This window comes from Procambarus clarkii, chromosome 52, assembly GCF_040958095.1.
Source record: "Procambarus clarkii isolate CNS0578487 chromosome 52, FALCON_Pclarkii_2.0, whole genome shotgun sequence".
In the NCBI taxonomy this organism is placed as follows: domain Eukaryota; kingdom Metazoa; phylum Arthropoda; class Malacostraca; order Decapoda; family Cambaridae; genus Procambarus; species Procambarus clarkii.
The window spans coordinates 7435222-7456613 of NC_091201.1; the positions used below are offsets into that span (position 1 = coordinate 7435222).

Consider the following 21392-nt stretch of genomic DNA (forward strand, 5'->3'; position numbering starts at 1 on the left):
TCCTCACGGTCAAGGACAACCACCGAATTGACTTTGTCGGAAGGAAGGATAAGAATAGAGTTGTTAGATTGATTGGTTGATTGAAGACCAATCATCCCATTGATTGGTCTTCCTCCAAAATAATCTTTCCTGCCTCTACTCTACACAGACGCCGTCTTGTAGAATCGGCTCTAATACACAATGTACCCAACATGAACTTGAGTCCTGGCTTTGTTGCTGTGGACTCTTCCCTTTCACAGTATATACTCAAATGCTCTAATCTTTCTAACAAACGTGACTTAACATAAGCTTACCCCTTCCTTTTATATTTCTTTCTCTTTCCTTTTCTTTCTCTCTTCTCCCCTTTTTTTCTGTTTATTGTCTTCTCCTACGCTCCCTTGCTTCCTCTTCTTATTCCTATTATTATCTCCTTCTCATTTGGTGGCTATAATAGGAGCTGCCTCGTATGGGCCAATATGCCTTCTGCAGTTCTCATTATTACTACTATCCCCTACACCTTACTTTCCTCCTCAGCTCTCTCTTGCCTATTTATTGCCTGTCTCTACCTCCTCATCACAATCGACTTGAGAATGGTCCTGGACGGACCGAAACGTCGTCGTCCCTTCAACTTCTAGTGTGTGGTCTGGTCAACATACTTCAGCCACGTTATTGTGACTCATCGCCTGCATCACTTGATGTTCCCAATTTTCTGATGGGAACATCAGACCATCTGGGAAGGCATCAGACGAGGGAGTGGGGAATGGTGGGGATGAATAGGGGAAGGAAGTGAGAGATGGTGGGGGGGGGATGAGGGGACAAGGGAGGGGGTAATGGTGGGGAGGGACGAGGGGACGGGGGAGTTTGGGATGGTAGGGACGCGGGGATGGGGGAATGGAGAATGGTGGGGAGGACAAAGGAACACTGGAGTGGGGCATGGTGGGGAGGAAGAGGGGATGGTGGAGTGGGGAATGGTGGGGAGGCCGAGAAGACGGGTGAGGCGGGATTGGTGGAGAGAACTGGGGGACAAGGAAGGTTGCTGTAGCTCAGCAACTCGTGGTCGGGTACTGCTAGTATTAAATAAAAGTGTTACCCATGACTGGATATAATTAAAAAGTAAATATAAGCAAAGTCTCCTCCCTAAAGTCGATACAGACAAAATTAGAACCGTTCCAGAGAATGCGTACCTGGAGCAGGGGAAAAGGGGAGACGTCATTAGAGAAACAAGTTTGCCCCAACCAGTGAACACATACACAAACTCACAGAGGAACTTCTCGTGAGTCTCGCTACAAAGAAGCAGAGTCTCTGATCAACAGACGAGCACGCTAGCACTGGGAAGTATTCTATACCCGGTTAACAACACTAGTATATGTCATAGTGCCAATTGTGTGTATATTCAATGTTAATTGGTTAGGATGCGGGCCGAGCCACCCGGAACGGGTAAGCTTTGTTTTACTCATTCATAATATCCTTTCCTTGTTAAATGCTGCATATATTAGTTGCAGTTTACTACTCTGTAATAATTCGGCAGGTGAAGTCCAAGGGGAAGGAGAAATTTCAACATTTTATGCTGGTTCAACACTAGACATCCCAAGTCGCCATTAAAGTCTAACTCACTAGTTTCAGCTTACGTGACGGAGGCGCGTCCATTGCCCATTACCAGGCTACATTCAACATAACAGCAAAGCTGTTCCATATTCTAATTAATCGTTGTAGACTAACCATTACTAACAAAATTGAACCAATCAATTAATATCGATTAGGATATTATTAAATAATCCCCCAGGTTGTGAAGGGAATTTTCTAGCAGGACAACTATAGAATCATACAGTCCATTATGAAAATACAGTCTGCTTAAATTAGAGATAAATTCTTAAGAAATCAATTAAAAATAAATTTATAAACTAAATAATTAAATAAAACATGAAATAAATAAATAAATTCCTGCTGGGAGTTTTTCCCCATAAACTGTATCCATTTATTTCATAGCCATCTGTATTCAACTATATTATAGCCATCTGTATCCAACTGTATCATAGCCATCTGTACCCAACCATATCATAGCCATCTGTATCCATCTATATCTGTATCCAACTGTATCATAGCCATCTGTACCCAACCATATCATAGCCATCTGTATCCATCTATATCTGTATTCAACTGTATCATAGCCATCTGTACCCAAGCATATCATAGCCATCTGTATCCATCTATATCTGTATTCAACTGTATCATAGCCATCTGTACCCAACCATATCATAGCCATCTGTATCCATCTATATCTGTATTCAACTGTATCATAGCCATCGGGAGTGCCACTTAAAGCTTCACGTAGTTTGGGCACTTGTACAAATTATTGATCAAGTCTATTATTGTTACTCAAGGACAAACGAGTCATCAACTTGGTCATTAACATTTTTACAGTGCTAAATATTGTTTTTTTATTGTCAGTTTTGACAAAGTAAATTTCGGCCTACATATAAAAGGCTATTATTTTTAATTATTTTAATGAATGGGGGTTCAAGCAGAAGAATTATTATTTCATTAACGCAGAGGTAAAAGTAATTACTTAAGCAGGATGTAAAATCAACATGTGATTAGCTGGTAAAGAGCAAGAGGAAGGTGGAGCATCGTGGTGATCTCCAACACCATCTTCTTGTTCTTGATATTTACGTGAGACTGAGGAAGCTTGACTAATGTCCTAACCACATATCAGAAAATTAAGCAATGATGACATTTTAGTCCGCTCAGGACAATTATCTCTTCAGATTGACTTTAATGCATGTTGGTAAACATATCCTTACCTTGAAAATCACTCCTCACATCAACTAGGTATTTCTCGCCAAGCATTCAGTAGTAACAAAGCAATACTGATTTACTTTAATGCATGTTGGTAAACATATCCGTACCTTGAAAATCACTCCTCACATCAACTAGGTATTTCTCGCCAAGCATTCAGTAGTAACAAAGCAATACTGATTTACTTTAATGCATGTTGGTAAACATATCCGTACCTTGAAAATCACTCCTCACATCAACTAGGTATTTCTCGCCAAGCATTCACAAGTAACAAAGCAAGACTGAGAGTGCGGAGAATAGGATAACACAACACTCAAGGGTTCAAAATGAACATACTAAAGTGAATCAAGTTATTACCAATTTAGTTTCTTAATATCTTTCAGTATTATATGTATTTCGCAACATCGTATGAGTGCTTCAAGAATACACGCTTTGTCAAGTGCAGTTTTCTTGACATTGAAATGCTTGCCAAACCGAGCCAGAGGGGCTGAGGCGCTAAACAAGTGCACTAACCAAGGAATGGAAACACCGAGTTTCTCGGTAAATATACATCAAAACTTGCTTCTGTGTTAGTTAAAGTCTAAAGTCTTCTTGCTGGCTGGTCAGTAAGCTATAGTTATGGCTTTAATAGCCGTTCAGAGGCTGTCAAACCTTGAGCCCAACCGTGAACAAAAATATATGTATAACCTCTTTGACAGCCTTTAGAAAAACTTAAGATGTCAAGTATCAACTTAGTTGTGAGGTAATACAACTTAATGAGAGAGATACATAATGGTGGCGCGGGTGTAGAGTACAACACTGGTAGTCAGCTGGGAGACCCCCGGCTGGGGGGGGTGTAGAGTACAACACTGGTAGTCAGCTGGGACACCCCCGGCTGGGGGGGGGTGTAGAGTACAACACTGGTAGTCAGCTGGGACACCCCCGGCTGGGGGGGGTGTAGAGTACAACACTGGTAGTCAGCTGGGACACCCCCGGCTGGGGGGGTGTAGAGTACAACACTGGTAGTCAGCTGGGAAACCGCCGGGTGGGTAGTTGGGAATCATGAAGGAACTACTGTCATAGAAACATGCTTTACTGACACCCATATCGAGTTCTTTTTAAGTCAGATCGATGTTAAATTATCTGTGTTTGGAGTGATTTTGAGGCAGGATATTACACAATCTGTTGATGTAGAATTTTGAGGCTGTGCAGATATCTACAACGTTATGGTATGACTACAGATTAATTCTACTTCATATTGTATCGTTATACTTATTTTGTGATATATATACATATATTGTGTCAATCTGTCTTATTGCTCTAATGTTGAACCTCATTTTGGCTTTACAATATAGCGCCTTTCAAAATTGTTAGCAAAATGTGATTTACTTTATGCCTAAAATGTAAGTCAGATATAGATCACTATTCATCTGTTTAGTCCAGCCAGTTACGAATTAACTTTCTGATTTTGACAAGGACAGTGTCTACTTGTTATGCTGTTATTGTGACAATTATATTGTTAATGAACTTTACTGTTCGTGTAAACCTTCCCAATTATAAATGTACAACCATTTATAAATAGTTTTTGATTGATTACACTAGCCCAATTATACAGTTATTGACAGCGTTGTGTTCTGGTATTTAATACTATACACAAAGAGCATTCTGTGTACTGAAGAGAAAAGGCAAGTGGGAGTTAATACGTAATTGCTCATGCAACAACAGCCAATTTTCTCTTAATGGTTTTAGGTGGGTAACTTGTGTAAAGTTTATGAGTCTTGGTAATGTGTCACTGACGCTACGGAACCAAACATGGGATTATATTTTTATTAGTTGCTTACTGGCTGCTGCGTTTGTGCACGTTGAGGATGTTCTCGTCTAGTTGTGCTTGCAGGAGTTGAGCTTCGGCTCTTTGGTCCCGCCTCTCAACTGTCAATCAACTGGTGTACAGATTCCTGTATCTACTGGCCTCTATCATATCTACATTTGAAACTGTGTATAGAGTCTGCCTAATGCATTCCATTTGTTAACTGCTCGGAAAAAAATAATTGACACACTGAGAGCTCATACCTCTCAGTTCTGGGACCAGTCTGGTACTTAATACTGGTCCACTCAGTTCTGGTGGACCAGTATTAACCCTGTGAGGCACGATTTACCATCTCTGAACCCATGCTGGCGGTGTGTTACAAACCTGTTTCCCTCCAGATATTCTACAAGCTTTTCCTCACGATCTTCTCCATCACTTTGCATGGTATACAAGTTAGGGAAACTGGCCTGTAGTTCAGTGCCTTTAGCCTGTCACCTTTTTGTATATTGGGACTACATTAGCTGTCTTCCAGCTTTCTGGTAGGTTTCCTGTTTCCAGTTACCTGTTATACACCATAGAGAGTGGCACACTTGAGAGTTCACTTGCTTTATTGATAATCTCATCGATGTTTGAGTACATTACCTTGAAGCTCACTTTCCTATATCCATTTTAGCCCTCCTCCCTACAAGAGTAGGAAATTGATCCATGGGCATTTCTACTTGGGTAGGCTCCTCCTCCTGTAGGGAAGTTGCCAGGGGGTTCAGGAGGAGGTGGGAAGGGGAATAAAGGGCTTAAGTCTTGCTCAGGCTTACTTGGGATAGGAAGAAGTCTTGAGGATTGGCGAGCAATGAGTGCTTGGGGTTGGGGAGCAGGGATTGCTTGGGGTGAGGGTACGCCCTCCTGTGGTGTAGTAAACATGGGTTTGGGGGAAGGAGGGGTGGCGGATAGAGGGCCTAGGTTTTGCCTGGGCCTGATTGTGGCAGGAAGAAGACCAGGGGATGGGAAGGTAGGGGATACTCGGGATAAGGGGGGGGGGAGGATTTGGATGATACAATGGTCATTGTGTAGGAGCAAGGAGATATTTGAGCTTGGGTGGAAGGGGAAGGCCCAATGGGGTGTTGGGCTGGAGTGTTGCATTCCCTCCTGGGTTTCCTGAATTGCTGGGTTGGGGTTTCCCACTCCCCTCCCGGAGTGCAAGAATGGAGGCTGATCCCTGGCTCCCTTCCCTTCCCCTGCGCCTTTTCCTTGCATCTGCTGCACTTATTATCTCGTCCCTGGTCATGTCCCTCTGAAGGTATACCTCTCTGTAATTCATTGCATTTTTCAGTTTGCTCTTCTTTACTTGTATGTCCTCTTTGGTGGCCTCGTTCCAGAATACTACCTTGATAAATTGCTTTTTGTCTTTCTTGTACTGGCCAATCCGGAAAAACTGTTCTATGTCTCGTTCAGCCCCTTCCATTCCTATCTCCTTTAGTATCTCTGTTACTGCTGCTTTATCCTTAGTCCTCCTTTCTTCCCTTGTGGTCCCTTCTTGTTCCTTAACACCTATCACCACTACAGCTCTTTCCTTTCCATTAGCTGGCTTGTGGATCTAGCTGCCTCCTGTGAGGTTACTGCTTTCATTATAACTTCCTTGACTGTGGACATGGCATCTGGGCTCTTCAGTTTTTCAGCAAAGGTGGCGCCCATTGTGGGGGTCCCTGCCATTGCTACATCCCCTGTTGCCTGGGCCAGAGTCTGAGGAGGGCCTGTTTTTAGTTTTTTAATCTCCTCTTGTGCTGCACTTAGTTCTATCTGCAGTTTACTTCCAGTTTCCTTCATGTCCTTCATTTCCTCCCTGAGTTCCCTTCATGCCTGAGCAATAATTTCCATGTATAGGTCTTCCTGTTCCTCTCCACCAACTTAAGTTTGATTTCTTACCATCCTGCTAAACCTGTGTTTGGGGGGGAGGTGGGAGAGAACGAGGGGAAGAAGGAACGAAGGGAGGGAGGGAGATGGAAGGGGGTGAGTGAGGTAGAGAAGTTAGTGGGGAGAGATAAGGAGGAAGTGTGTGTGTGTGTGTGTGTATGGGGAGAGAGAGAGAGAGAGAGAGAGAGAGAGAGAGAGAGAGAGAGAGAGAGAGAGAGAGAGAGAGAGAGAGAGAGAGAGAGAGAGAGAGAGAGAGAGAGAGAAAGGGGGGAGGGGTGTTCTGGAGAGTGTGAGGGGGTGGGAAAATGGGAGCAGGGTGGAGAGGGGGTTTTGGTGGTCATTAGGGCCCTTGACCCATATGTTGTCAATACTACCACTCAGGAGGAGCTGGGTTGTGTGTGTACTCACCTATTTGTACTCACCTATTTGTGTCTGCAGGATCGAGCTTTGACTCTTGGATCCCGCCTTTCGAGCATCGGATGTTTACAGCAATGACTCCGGTCCTATTTCCCTATCATACCTAGTTTTAAAATTAAGAATAGTATTTGCTTCCACAACCTGTTCCGTAAGTGCATTCCATTTTTCCACTACTCTCACGCTAAAAGAAAAGTTCCTAACATCTCTGTGATTCATCTGAGTTTCCAGCTTCCACCCATGTCCCCTCGTTCTGTTACTATTCCGTGGGAACATTTCGTCTCTGTCCACTCTGTCAATCCCCCTGAGAATTTTATACTTTCCTACCATGTCTCCCCCTCTCCCTTCTTTTTTCTAGTGTTATAAGGTTCATTTCCTTCAGGCGCTCCTCATACCCCCATCCCTCGTAACTCTGGGACGAGTCTCGTTGAAAACCTCTGAACTTTTTACAGTTTCCTTATATGCTTCTTCAGATGGGGACTCCATGACGAGGTGGCATACTCTAAGACTGGCCTTACATAGGCAGTGTAAAGAGCCCTAAATGCCTCCTTACTTAGGTTTCTGAATGATGTTCTAACTTTTGCCAGTGTAGAGTACGCTGCTGTCGTTATCCTATTTATATGTGCCTCAGGAGATAGATAAGGCGTCACATCCCAGACCTGTAGTCAGGTCTCTTTCTTGCGTCGTCACAGGTAGGTAGTTCCCCTTCATTGTGTACTGACCCTTTGGTCTCCTATCACCTAGTCCCATTTCCATAACTTTACATTTGCTCATGTTGAACTCCAGTAGCCATTTCTCTGACAATCTCTGCAACCTGTTCAGGTCCTCTTGGAGGACCCTGCAATCCTCATCTGTCACTTTTCTCATCAACTTTGTGTCATCCGCAAACATCGACATGTAGGATTCTACTCCTGTAAACATGTCGTTAACATATATTAGAAAGAGAATTGGTCCCAGCACCGATCCTTGAGGTACTCCACTCGTTACTGTTCGCCAGTTCGACTTCTCGCCTCTTACCGTAACTCTTTGGCTCCTTCCTGTTAGGTAGTTCCTTATCCATGTTAGGACCTTTCCACCCATCCCCGCAAGCCTCTCGAGTTTGAACAGCAGTCTCATGTGTGGTACTGTATTAAAGGCTTTTTGGCAGTCCAGAAATATGCAGTCCGCCCAACCTTCTCTGTCCTGTCTTATCCTCGTTGTTTTATTATAGAATTCCAAAAAGATAGTAAGGCACGATTTCCCTTTCCAGAACCCATGTTGATGTTTGTTCACAAACCTAACGTTCTCCAGGTGTGCAACCAGTCGCAGCCTAATTATTCTTTCAAGTATTTTACAGGGGATGCTTGTCAGTGATACAGGTCTGTAGTTAAGTGCCTCCTCCCTATCACCTTTCTTGAAAATCGGTTCGACATTTGCCTTCTTCCAGCAACTGGGCAATTCTCCCGACATAAGTGACTCATTAAAGATCATTGCCAGAGGCACGCTGAGGACCTGAGCTGCTTCTTTTAGTATCCACGGTGATACTTTGTCTAGTCCACCTGCTTTATTTGCATCCAGTGTTGTCAACTGTTTCATTACCTCCTCTGCCGTCACCTCTATATATGATAGTCTTTCATCTAGGGTAATCTCTTCTAACAATGGGAGCTGTTCAGGCTCGGTTGTGAACACTCCATGGAAGCTGGCATTCAGTGCCTCGCAGATTTCCTTGTCACATTCAGTATATGCCCCCTCTGTTTTCCTTAGCTTGTCACTTGGTCGTTCACCTACATTTTTCTTCTTATATGACTATGTAGTAACTTAGGTTGTTTTTTCGCTTTGATCTCAATATCGTTCTAATAGTTCCTTTCCGGTGTTCGTCTTATGTTAATGTAATTGTTCCTGGCTCTGTTGCATCTGATCCTGTTGTCCTCTGTCGTCTGTACTTTCTCCATTCCCGCCTGCTGGCCATTTTTGCTTCCTGACACTGTCTATTAAACCATGGGTTACTATATTCCCTCTTATTTTTTCCCTTTTCTGTTGGTATAAATCTTTCTTCTGCCTCCTGGCATTTCCGTATGATCAGGTCCATCATATCTTGGACTGTTTTTCTTCTAATTTCTTCCTCCCACTGCACTTCTTCCAAATAGTCCCTTATCCTGCTGTAGTCCCCTTTCCTGTAGTCAACTCTCCTTTCCCAGATCTTTTGTCCCATGGTCACAAGTTTGAATTCCATCATGTAGTCAAAGACTAGGACACAATGGTCACTGGCCCCTAGAGGTATTTCATGCTCATAATTCTCGATGTCTTCTACGTTCTGGGTGAAAATATGGTCTAATAGGCTCGGTGCATCTCCTCCTCTTTGCCTTGTGTCTTCATTCACATGTTGTGTCAGGAAATTCCTGTCTATAACATCTAATAACTTTGCTCCCCACGTTTTGTCTCCTCCATGGGGATTCCTTGATTCCCAATTTATCTTTCCATGATTTAGGTCCCCCATGATCAGCAGCTTTGCTCTCATTCTGTGAGCTAATGTTGCTGCCTTCTGCAGTTCATCTATACATGCCTTGTTGTTGTCATCATACTCCTGCCTGGGTCTTTTGCTGTTTGGTGGGGGATTGTAGATTACCAAGATCACAATCTTCCTCCCATCTACTGTCAGAGTTCCATGTATGAAGCTTGTGCTCTCATTGGTAACTCAATTTCCCAGGTCTTCAAACTTCCATTTCCGCCTTATAAGGAGTGCCACTCCCCCAACCTGGTAGCCCTTATCACCTGGTAGCCCTCTGGAAAGATTGCATCCGAGATCATGTCATTTATTTTAGTTTCCACAATTGTAACTATGTCAGGATCAGCCTCACTCACTCTTTTTTTTTTATCTCTTCTGCTTTATTGGATACCTCATCATCATTGGTGTACCAACCCTTGAGATTCTTCATGGAAACTCTGGTACCAGAGTTCACCCTTTCTCTGGGGGTCTGGGGGTGGTTGGGGAGTGACTGGGGGCAGGGGGGATCTGTGGGGTGTGTGGGGGGTGAATGGGGGCTGGGGGATCTGTGGGGTGTGTGGGGGGTGAATGGGGGCTGGGGGATCTGGGGGGTGTGTGGGGGGTGAATGGGGGCTGGGGGATCTGGGGGGTGTCTGGGGAGTAAATGGGATCTGGAGGGGTACTTGGGGGCGAATGGCGGCTGGGTATCTAGGAAGGTAGGCCCTTACTTCATTACACAGTGTGTAATGAAGTAAGGGCGAAGAGGGAGAACGGCCTATTGACATAGCTCGAGTGCATGGGGGGGGGGAGTTGTGTAAAACCCTGGTTTGTGCCTCGGAGAGGCTGCAGGATCAAGTAAGTTCAGTAGAACTTCGGTTTCAACTCCTTTTGACCATGTCGTAGCTCAGTCGATTAAGGCAGCGTCTGGGATGCTCTCGGATGCAGGTTCGAATCCTCGTCACGGCCCTTGTGGATTTGTTCATTTGCTGCATCACGCAATTGTGATTTCTGTGTGTAAGGTTCTGAATGATTCCTTGCACAGGTTCCTGAAGGCAGTTCTGATGTTAGCCAGCCTTGCATACGCCGCAGACGTTATTCTTTTGATGTGGGCTTTAGGAGACAGGATTGGTGTGATATCAACTCCTAGATCTTTCTCTCTGCCGTTCCATGAAGGATTTCATCTCCTATTCTGTATCCTGTGTCTGGCCTCCAGTTTCCACTGCCTAGTTTCATTACCTTAAATTTACTCGGGTTGAACTTTAATAGTAATATGTTGGACCATTCATTCAGTTTGTTTAGATCATCTTGTAGCCTCATACTATCTTCCTCTGACTTAATCCTCATCATAATATTTGCATCATCAGCTAACAATGAGAGGAATGATTCTATACCCTCTGGGAAATCATTTACATATATCAGAACCAGTATAGGTCCAAGGACTAAACCCTGCGGGACTCCACTGGTGACGTCTCGCCAATCTGAGACCTCATCCCTCACACTGACTCGCTGTCTTCTGTTGCTTAGGTACTCCCTTATCCAAAGAAGTACCTTCCCTTTCACTCCTGCCTGCATCTTCAGCTTTCTCACTAGTCTCTTGTGTGGTACTGTGTCAATGGCTTTCTGGCAATCCAAAAATATGCAGTCTGCCCACCCATCTCTTTCTTGCCTGATTCTTGTTGCCTGATCGTAGAATTCAATTAACCCTGTGAGGTAGGAACTGCCATCCCTAAAACCATGCTGGTGTTGAGTCACACAGTTCCTTTGCTCCAGATGTTCCACTAGCTTTTTTTGCACAATCTTCTCCATTAACTTGCATGGAATGCAGGTTAGGGACCCTGGCCTGTTGTTCAGTGCCTCCTGTCTATCCCCCTTCTTGTATATCGGGATTACGTTTGCCATCCTCCAAATTTTTGACAGTTCTCCTTTTACCAGTGATTTGTTATACACCATGGAGAGCGGAAGGCACAGTGCTTCTGCTCCTTCCTTTAGTATCCATGGCGATATTCCCTCTGGGCCTATAGCCTTTGTCACATCCAACTCTAGCAAAAGCTTCCTTACAGCCCCACCTTTAATCTCAAACTTTACTAGTGGTGCCTGGTTAACTATTCCTTCTCTTATCTCTGGAACTTCTCCTTGCTCCAATGTGAAAACCTGGAATTTCTTACTGAGTTCCTCGCACAGTTCTTTGTCGTTTGTAGTGAATCTGTCTACCCCTATCATCAGTTTCATTACCTGTTCCTTCACTGTTGTCTTTCTCCTGATGTGGCTGTGCAGCAATTTAGGTTGAGTCTTTGCCTTGCTTGCTGTGTCGTTTTCAAATTGCCCTTCTGCCTCTCTTCTCACCCCTGACGTATTCATTCCTGGCACTCTGGTATCCTTCTCTGCTCTCAAGTGTCCTGTTATTTGTATACTCTCCACACCCTATAACTTAGTTGCTAAGCTAGCGTACATCGCTGAATAAACCATGGGTTTCTCATTTGCATTTCCATTTTTTCCTTTTGGGCCGGGATAAACTTATCTGCTGCCTCCTTACACTTCTGTGTGATGAATTCCATTATGTCTTGGGCCGTCTTTCCCATATGGGTGTGTGTGTGAAAGTGTGTACTCACCTAGTTGTGCTTGCGGGGGTTGAGCTCTGGCTCCTGAAGTATTTCGCCTCCCATATGATACCTTGTATCTGGTCTCCTGCTTCCTACCCCTATCTTCATTACATTACATTTGCTTGGGTTAAACTCTGACAACCAAGCAAGTGTGTGTGTGTGTGTGTGTGTGTGTGTGTGTGTGTGTGTGTGTGTGTGTGTGTGTGTGTGTGTGTGTGTGTGTGTGTGTGTGTATGTGTGTGTGTGTGTGTGTGTGTGTGTGTGTGTGTGTGTGTGTGTGTGTGTGTGTGTGTGTGTGTGTGTGTGTGTGTGTGTACTCACCTAGTTGTGTTTGCGGGGGTTGAGCTCCGGCTCTTTGGTCCCGCCTCTCTACCGTCAATCAATAGGTGTACAGATTCCTGAGCCTATTGGGCTCTATCATATCTACACTTGAAACTGTGTATGGAGTCAGCCTCCACCACATCACTTCCTAATGCATTCCATTTGTCAACCACTCTGACACTGAAAAAGTTCTTTCTAATATCTCTGTGGCTCATTTGGTCACTCAGTTTCCACCTGTGTCCCCTAGTGCGTGTGCCCCTTGTGTTAAATAGCCTGCCTTTATCAACCCTGTCGATTCCCTTGAGAATCTTGAATGTGGTGATCATGTCCCCCATAATTATCTCTTCTGTCTTCCAACGAAGTGAGGATTAATTACCGTAGTCTCTCCTCGTAGCTCATACCTCTCAGCTCGGGTACTAGTCTGGTGGCAAACCTTTGAGCCTTTTCCAGTTTAGTCTTATGCTTGACTAGACATGGACTCCATGCTGGAGCCGCATACTCCAGGATTGGTCTGACATATGTGGTATATAATGTTCTGAAAGATTCCTTACACAAGTTTCTAAAGGCCGTTAGCCAACCTGGCATATGCTGCTGATGTTATCCTCTTGATATGAGCTTCAGGGGACAGGTCTGGCGTGATATTAACAACCCAGGTGTTTCTCTCTCTCTGAATCTTTAAGTATTTCATCTCCCAAACGATACCTTGTATCTGGTCTCCTGCTTCCTACCCCTATCTTCATTACATTACATTTATCTTACTATCTTTGCTTACTTAGTTTAAACTCTAACAGCCATTTGTTCAACCTTTCCTGCAGATTGTCCAGGTCTTCTTGAAGCCTCAAGCTGTCCTCCTCTGTCTTAATCCGTCTCATAATTTTGGCGTCGTCAGCAAACATTGAGAGGAATGAGTCTATACCCTCTGGGAGATCATTTACGTATATCAGAAACAAGATAGGTTCGAGTACAGAGTCCTGTCTGACCCCACTGGTGACTTCACGCCAATCTGAGGTCTCATCCCTCACTGTAACTCTCTGCTTCCTATTGCTTAGGAACTACCTGATCCACTGGAGCGCCCTACCAGTTACTCCTGCCTGTTTCTCCAGCTTATGCATCAGCCTTTTATGGGGTACTGTGTCAAAGGCTTTCCGACAGTCCAAAAAAATGCAGTTCGCCCATCCTTCTCTTTCTTGCTTAATCTTTGTCGCCTGACCGTAGAATTCTATTAAGCCTGTAAGGCAAGATTTACCCTCCCTGAACCCATGTTGATGGGTTGTCACGAAGTCTCTTCTCTCCAGATGTGTTACTAGGTTTTTTCTCACAATCTTCTCCATCACCTTGCATGGTATACAAGTTAAGGACACTGGCCTGTAGTTCAGTGCCTCTTGTCTGTCACCCTTTTTATATATCGGGACTACATTAGCCGTCTTCCATATTTCTGGTAGGTCTCCCGTTTCCAGTGACCTACTATACACTATGGAGAGTGGCAAGCAAAGTGCTCCTGCACACTCTTTCAATACCCATGGTGAGATTCCGTCCGGCTCAACAGCTTTTCTCACGTCTAGCTCCAATAGGGGCTTCTTGACCTCATCTCTTGTAATTTCGAACCTTTCCAAGGTCGCCTGGTTTGCTGCCACCTCTCCTAGCGCGGTGACCTCTCCTTGTTCTATTGTAAAGACCTCCTGGAACCTTTTATTGAGTTCTTCACTCACCTCTTCGTCATTCTCTGTGTACCTGTCCTCACCCGTCCTATGTTTCATCACCTGTTCCTTCACTGTTGTCTTCCTCCTGATGTGACTGTGTAGTAGCTTTGGTTCGGTCTTGGCTTTATTAGCTATATCATTTTCATACCTTTTCTCAGCTGCTCTTCTCACACTGACGTACCTGCGTATGAACTTCTCTGTTGCTTCCTTACACTTCTGTGTGATGACGTCCATCATGCCTTGGGCCGTCTTTCCTCTGAGCTTTGTTTCCCATGTTATATCTGTTAGGAATATTCTTATCTCATCATACTTTTCCTTTCGGAATGCCAGCCTTTGGTTTTCTGGGTCCTTTCTTGAGTACATTAACCCTTCTTCGACCAAATACTCAAAAATCAGTACACTATGATCACTCATTCCCACGGGCGCTTCGAAACCGATTTTCTTTATGTCCAAGTCATTTAGAGTGAAGACTAGGTCGAGTCTCGCTGGTTCATCATTGCCTCTCATTCTTGTGGATCCTCTGACATGCTGACTTAAAACGTTTCTTGTCACCACTTCCAGTAGTTTTGTTCTCCATGTTTCCTCTCCTCCATGCGGTTCCTTGTTTTCCCAGTCCATCCTTCCATGATTGAAGTCCTCCATGATGAGCAGATGGGATCTATTTCTACAGGCAGCAGTAGTTACTCTATAGTGTTGACTGCTGTATTGTTTCTGTCATACTCTTGCCTGGGTCTTCTCTCGTTTGGTGGTGGGTTATGTATCACTGTGTATATGTGTGGTGGTGGGTTATATATCACTGTGTATATGTATGGTGGTGGGTTATATATCAATGTGTATATGTGTGTATGTATGTATACTCTCCTATTTGTGCCTTCAGGATCGGACTCTAGCTCAGGGGCTCCGCTTTTCTAGCGTCGCTGGCCTACTGCAATGACTCCTGGCCTATTTTTCCCTATCATACCTGCTTTTAAAGTTATGAATGGAGTTAGCTTCTGCAATCTGTTCCCTTAGGTCTTTCCATTTACTTACTACCCTTATGCCTAAAAAAGACTTTATAACATCTCTATGACACATCTGAGTCTCAAGCTTCCATCCGTGCCACCTTGTTCTATTAATTGGTATTCATAGTAAACATTTCTTATGTTTCCACCCTGTCAATCCCTTTAGGTATTTTATACGTCAATATCATGCCCCTCCCCCTCTCCCCCCTCCAGTCTAACGTCAAAAGGTTTAGTTCCGTCAGTCTGTCTTCGTACCTCATCCCTCGCAGCTCTGGGATGAGTCTCATTGCAAATTTTGCACCTTTTCGAGCTTGCTTATGTGTGTTTTCAGATGGGGGCGCGAAGATGGGGCGGCATACTCTAAGAGTGACCTCACATAAGCAGTATACAGTGATCTAAAAGCCTTCTTATTCAAATTTCTGAAGGATGTTTTGAATTTTGTCAGCGTAAAGTATGTGGCTGACGCTATTCTATTGGTATAAGCCTCAGGAGTTCAATTTGATGTTTTGTCCACTCCCAAGTCTTTTTCTCTGGTTGTTATTGGGAGGTTGATTCTCTTCAAAGTGCATTGGCCTTTTGGTCTCCTGGCTCCTGATCCCAGATCCATCACTTTACACTTACTAGTGTTGAACTCTATCAGCCATTTCTCGGGCTAGCTCTGCAACCTGTTCAAGTCATCTTGGAGATTCTTACAATCCTCATCTGTCTCCAACCAACTCATTAGCTCTGCATCACCTGCAAACATTGACACAAAAGACTCAACTCTTGCAGTCAAGTCATTTACATAAATGAGGAATAGTATGGGACCCAGGAGTGATCCTTGAGGCACCCCGCTTGTTACTCAACGCCAGTCCCACTCCTCGCCCCTCACTGTCACTCTCTGGCACCTGTCTGTCAGGTAATTCCTTACCCATGATAGTGGGTTTCTGTCTACTCCCGCCTGCCTCTCAAGTTTGCATAATAACTTTCTATGTGGTCCTCTATCAAAGGCTTTTTGGTAGTCCAGAAATATGTAATCTGCCCATCCTTCTCTGTCTTGCCTTAGTTTCGTTACCTTATCATAAACTCCAGGAGGTTCGTCAGGCAGGATTTCTCTTCTCTAAAGTCGTGTTGTTGTTTACTTACAAACCTAATTCTTTCTAGGTGTGCAACTAGTCTTAACCTTATAATTCTTTCAAGTACTTTCCAAGGGATGTTTGTGAGCGACACTGGTCTGTAGTTAAGTGCCTCATCTCTATCTCCTTTCTTGTAGATTGGCCCCACATTTGCCTTCTTCCAGCAGCTGGGCAATTCCCCCTGTGTAAGTGACTCATTATAGATTAGTGCTAGAGGTATGCTGAGGACCTGTGTTGCTTCTTTCAATTAACATCCATGATAATTTAACAACTACGTCCCTCACTCCTCCCCTTACCTTGTGAAGGGACAACTGAGCCCCTCACTCCTCCCCTTACCTTGTGAGGGGACAACTGAGCCCCTCACTCCTCCCCTTACCTTGTGAGGGGACAACTGAGCCCCTCACTCCTCCCCTTACCTTGTGAGGGGATAAATGAGCCCCTCACTCCTCTCCATACCTTGTGAGGGGACAAATAAGCTCCTCACTCCTCCCCTTACCTTGTGAGGGGAAAACATTGATGAAGAAAGTCATCTCCAAGAATACAATAACTAACTGAAATAAATGCCGAGCAAAAGTCTCAAAGTCTGATGTAGGATCCAAGATTTTGCAGAAAAAATGATGACCAAAAAATTATAAAAAATATATCGTCCAAACTAATCAAAATTGTCAGAAATTGAAATACGTTTGAGACTTGTTCACTACATGTTGCCCGAGGTAATAGGAGCGGCTTCAGCCGTGGCGTTACAACCATTTGTTATATATCTTCATGCAAGATGGGTGCCGTTGCAACAGTATCTTTATCTGATAGAGAATACCTAAATTTAATATTGTACTTCCTGCTGAAATACATCTGAATCTGTATTGTGGCTGCGTGAAATAAATTCGAGAGTTTGTAGCAAGCGTTGAGAACTTACCGTTGTAACAGAGAGAATTCTCTCTTGACGATGTACTTAATGCCATTAAAAGACGTCTCCTGGCAGAACTCTATGACTTCCTTGGGTATGTGTGCCTTGTCCCGGGACCCCGTGGGCCGTGGGTCGGCCCTCTGGGGGAGGCGGCGGTGGTGGTGGCTCTCGGGGTTCAAACCAGTGACCCAAGAGTGTGATGACGGGAAGTAATCTATAGACTGGACCATCCTGAAGTGGTATTACCCCCTTCTGTTGGATTTGTATATCAAATAAATTATAGTTAGACTTGTTCAACAATGCATGGACTTGTTGTCAGTACATAACCGTTATTAAATGCTTAACAAAAATCCTCGTTGTGTTGCCTTGAGGGCGCGACATTGTGAAGACAAAGGACAATGATGAACTGACCTGTGCCGGGTTACGGGTGAGCAAGATACAGGAGCGGTGTGTCCTCGGCTCTCAGCTTGGGACCACTACTGATGCCAGCCGGCTGCCAGTTATAGCGGCCTTCACCACTGGTCAATACAAGGTCGGCTCCTCAGTCTTGCAGCAAGGTGGTGTTTTTATTTAATGATCAATTGACAATTACGTTTGAGATCAATATCACGTGGGAGTATCATTTTGACTGCTTCAGAAATTAATACCGACACTTGCCATGACAAATGTACAAATAAAAATAAATCAACTGTCCTCTATTGCTTACATGTATATATATTCCATTTACCTGGGCACTAGGAGACTCGAACCACTGACCCCATCAGTGGGAGACAGAATCTCTATCCACCTTGCAATGAGCAGCCTTATTAAGAACAACTAACTGCTGCCCAGCAGGAATTTTCAATTTTCCCTGACTGCAACCAGTGCTCAGAGGAATCAGTGATCCACGTCCACGTCAGTGGTCAGTTGCCTCTGGAATCTTTCCTTATGAAGACTATTCATAGCAAGGTGGATAGAGCTTCTGTCTCCCATTGATGGGGCAGATGGTTCAATGTCTTCTAGTGCCCAAGTGACACTAGAAGTCACATTGTGAGACCTATTGAGTTATATATATATATATATATATATATATATATATATATATATATATATATATATATATATATATATATATATATATATATATATATATATGTATGTATATATATATATATATATATATATATATATATATATATATATATATATATATATGTATATATATATATATATATATATATATATATATATATATATATATATATATATGTATATATATATACATATAATTTTAGCATGACTAAAATTAGTTAGCATATCTAATTGTAAATATCGTATTTGAGGCAGTGAGTGGTGTAAAGGTCGACTAATTTATAGTTGCCTCTGATGCCTCTGATGCCTCTGATGCCTCTCATGCCTCTCATGCCTCTCATGCCTCTCATGCCTCTCATGCCTCTCATGCCTCTCATGCCTCTGATGCCTCTCATGCCTCTCATGCCTCTCATGCCTCTCATGCCTCTCATGCCTCTCATACCGTCATATTGAGCATATCCACCACTCCTGGGTATACTGTGAGCATATCCACCACTCCTGGGTATACTGTGAGCATATCCACCACTCCTGGGTATACTCTCTATGTTTATAAAGTCGTGCAGACTTACAGGGTTTTGGGTAACGCTGGGGACTCGTTAACAAGCTGTGGTAGTAACTGAACGTTCGTTAAACAGAGGTCATTACCATAGGTTCTTACGGAGATGCACTCCTGGTACACCAGTTTATGTCTTATGACCAACACATTATGGGTTTACCTAACTACCTAAACTATATGAATAATAGATGAAAACAAAGAGTATTATAATGAATCAGCACTGAGCAACGTTGTGTTGAACAGGGTACGCGTGTATGGCTGTGATGTCAGTATAGTTTAAGCCTATATGTATTCAGTATAAAATCATTTACAGCTTTAAAATCCAGCTGTATTCAATATATAATAAATTAACTCATAATTTAAAGCATTCATTATGTCCTGCATCTTGAAGAAACAGAGGGCTGCCACATCCAGTCACTCGCCCAGTGGTCCCACTTCCCACACACACTAGAACTAAAATTCACGCATAATCCTTAGAGGATTCAGTTGAAGGCCAGATTGCATTACATTTAGCATATCGTGATTCAGTGGTTTAAGGCTTGGGTTTGGGAGCCCCCAGTGTGCAGGTTCGAATCCTTCTCATGGCTCCTACTGATTGGCAAACATAATTTGCATGTGGTAAATTTTCTAGTGGTGGTACTAAGGAGCTCGGGAGCCGGTCGGCCGAGCGGACAGCACGCTGGACTTGTGATCCTGTGGTCCTGGGTTCGATCCCGGGCGCCGGCGAGAAACATTGGGCAGAGTTTCTTTCACCCTATGTCCCTGTTACCTTGCAGCAAATAGGTACCTGGGTGTTAGTCAGCTGTCACGGGCTGCTTCCTGGGGGTAGAGGCCTGGTCGAGGACCGGGCCGTGGGGACACTAAAGCCCCGAAATCATCTCAAGATAATCTCAAGATAAGGTAACAAGCCGGACACAAGCAATATGCAAATGAGAGTAACTATTGATAGCAAAACATATGCAACATTTGTCAGACAAGTTTTATGTTTCATTTGAATATCTTTTGGTTTGTATTAATTGACATTTTAAGTATAATATTAATAAATTATAGGTTATAGGCTATAATTAACTATGTAGGCCTATGTAAATTATCTTACAAAAAGTACTAGTTTACAGCGTTTGAATTGAGTTCTATCTGGGTCCAGTTGTATGGGTATGATCACAGAGTTGTGATTAAGAGGACCTGGTCAGGGACCGGGCCGCGGGGACGTTGAACCCCGAAATCATCGCAAGGTAAGATGTAAATATCGTCTAGGTAAAGAAGAAAATAAATTTTACTGGGAGACATCCTGTTCTTGATGCACTTAACTGTGTCTGCTGGCGGCAGCTAGAGCTGAGTGAGGGAAGGGGAGGGCAGTGTTGCCAGTTCTCCTACTTGGAACTTAAAGAGACAGCCTGGGAAGTCTTATATTTGGATAAATTGTTTGTATTGAAGGAAGGTTTCAAATTATGTATCATGTGTCCACAGGTTGTGGTGGCGGGTCATGTATCATGTGTCCACAGGTTGTGGTCGTGGGCCATGTATTATGTGTCCACAGGTTGTGGTGGCGGGCCATGTATCATGTGTCCACAGGTTGTGTGTGTTCCAGGTCGTCTGAGTGTATTAGTCAGGAAAGTTAGATAATGTTCAAAATATGTTGTTAAGCTGTCAATTTGTTTATTAATGTTTTTCTCCCCTCCCTTTCTGTGTAAATTTCAAATTTCGGTGTAAATTTCAAAGAGAGACGTAGCTGTTCTTGTGGCTGGCAGAGGAGAGGTAGCGCCAGGGTAGCCAGATGGGAACATGTTTTAGGTGTCTGCTAGGGTGGGTAGCTGACCAAGCCGTTCGCTGGGATTGCTGTAGTATGAGGTGAACTGTGAAGGTTGCGTCCGTTTTCTGCGGTGCTGGAGAGGCGCTGGGTGTTGGTGAAGGGGGGACATTCCACAATTTTGTACCCTTGATTTGCATAGTATTTCTACTTTAGTTGAGTCTCACACTAGGAATAATAATAATAATAATTTATTTAGTCAAATGTATATACATATGATACATGAACAGAGGAAGATACATAGGTAAGACAAGTACTTTAAAAAAAAAAACTAATACACAGTTCGCGTTTCTGGTATAGCTTAAGAAAACAGATAGGTTAATTAAAGTTTTGATGAGGTAGATAATACTAACAAGAAGCAGGTTAATACTTACTCGCAAAATTAACATACTGTCCCGTTTTCTGTTTTGGGTTCTCTGATAGGCTAGGATAAGGGCACTTTCGTACGACAGTTTCCTGACGTTGGGAAACCTTAGGAGGATGGGCTGGTTCAGAACAATCAGGACAACATTTCGAAGTCGGAGGGGTTGTATGTGTGGGCCAAATCTCAAGTCCAGCTTCCACGACGATCTCCGCATGTTCAGCGGCTCGGAAAGCTTCAAGGTTTGCAGGGGTCGGTGGTCAAGAGTTCATTCTCCGTTCTTGATCGATTCTTCTCTCTTCTCGTTGTCTTCTTTCTTGATGTCGAATATTTTTCTTCTTTTATTGTCTTCATTCTTGCTGTTGCTTGCCCCTCCCTTTCCAGATCGCTGTCGTCGTGAGGGGGCTTGGTGGGCGGCTGCCGGGGTGTGAGGCTCCATGGAACAGTCCTCTGTCCTTTTGAAAGCCTTATGCTCTTGCTGCTGTCTTTATTGATTTTGCTGGAAGTTTTCCCCTTCCTTATATTTCATTTTCCTCCCCGGAAAAGGGGAGGTTTAGGGAGGCACACTCTCTCACCCGAAGAACTGTGATATCCAACGTCGCGAGTGAG

General features: G+C 43.8%; 1 protein-coding gene across 1 annotated transcript in view; it reads right to left on the minus strand.

Annotated features, from left to right (window-relative positions):
• The window catches only part of LOC123763745 (pickpocket protein 28-like), a 206111-nt gene extending 188893 nt beyond the window's left edge, over positions 1-17218 (minus strand). Inside the window, exon 1 of the mRNA XM_069304242.1 lies at positions 16998-17218. Within this exon, the coding sequence (XP_069160343.1) occupies positions 16998-17218 (221 nt within the window). The remainder of the gene's footprint in view (positions 1-16997) is intronic.
• Positions 17219-21392: the final 4174 nt, after the last annotated feature.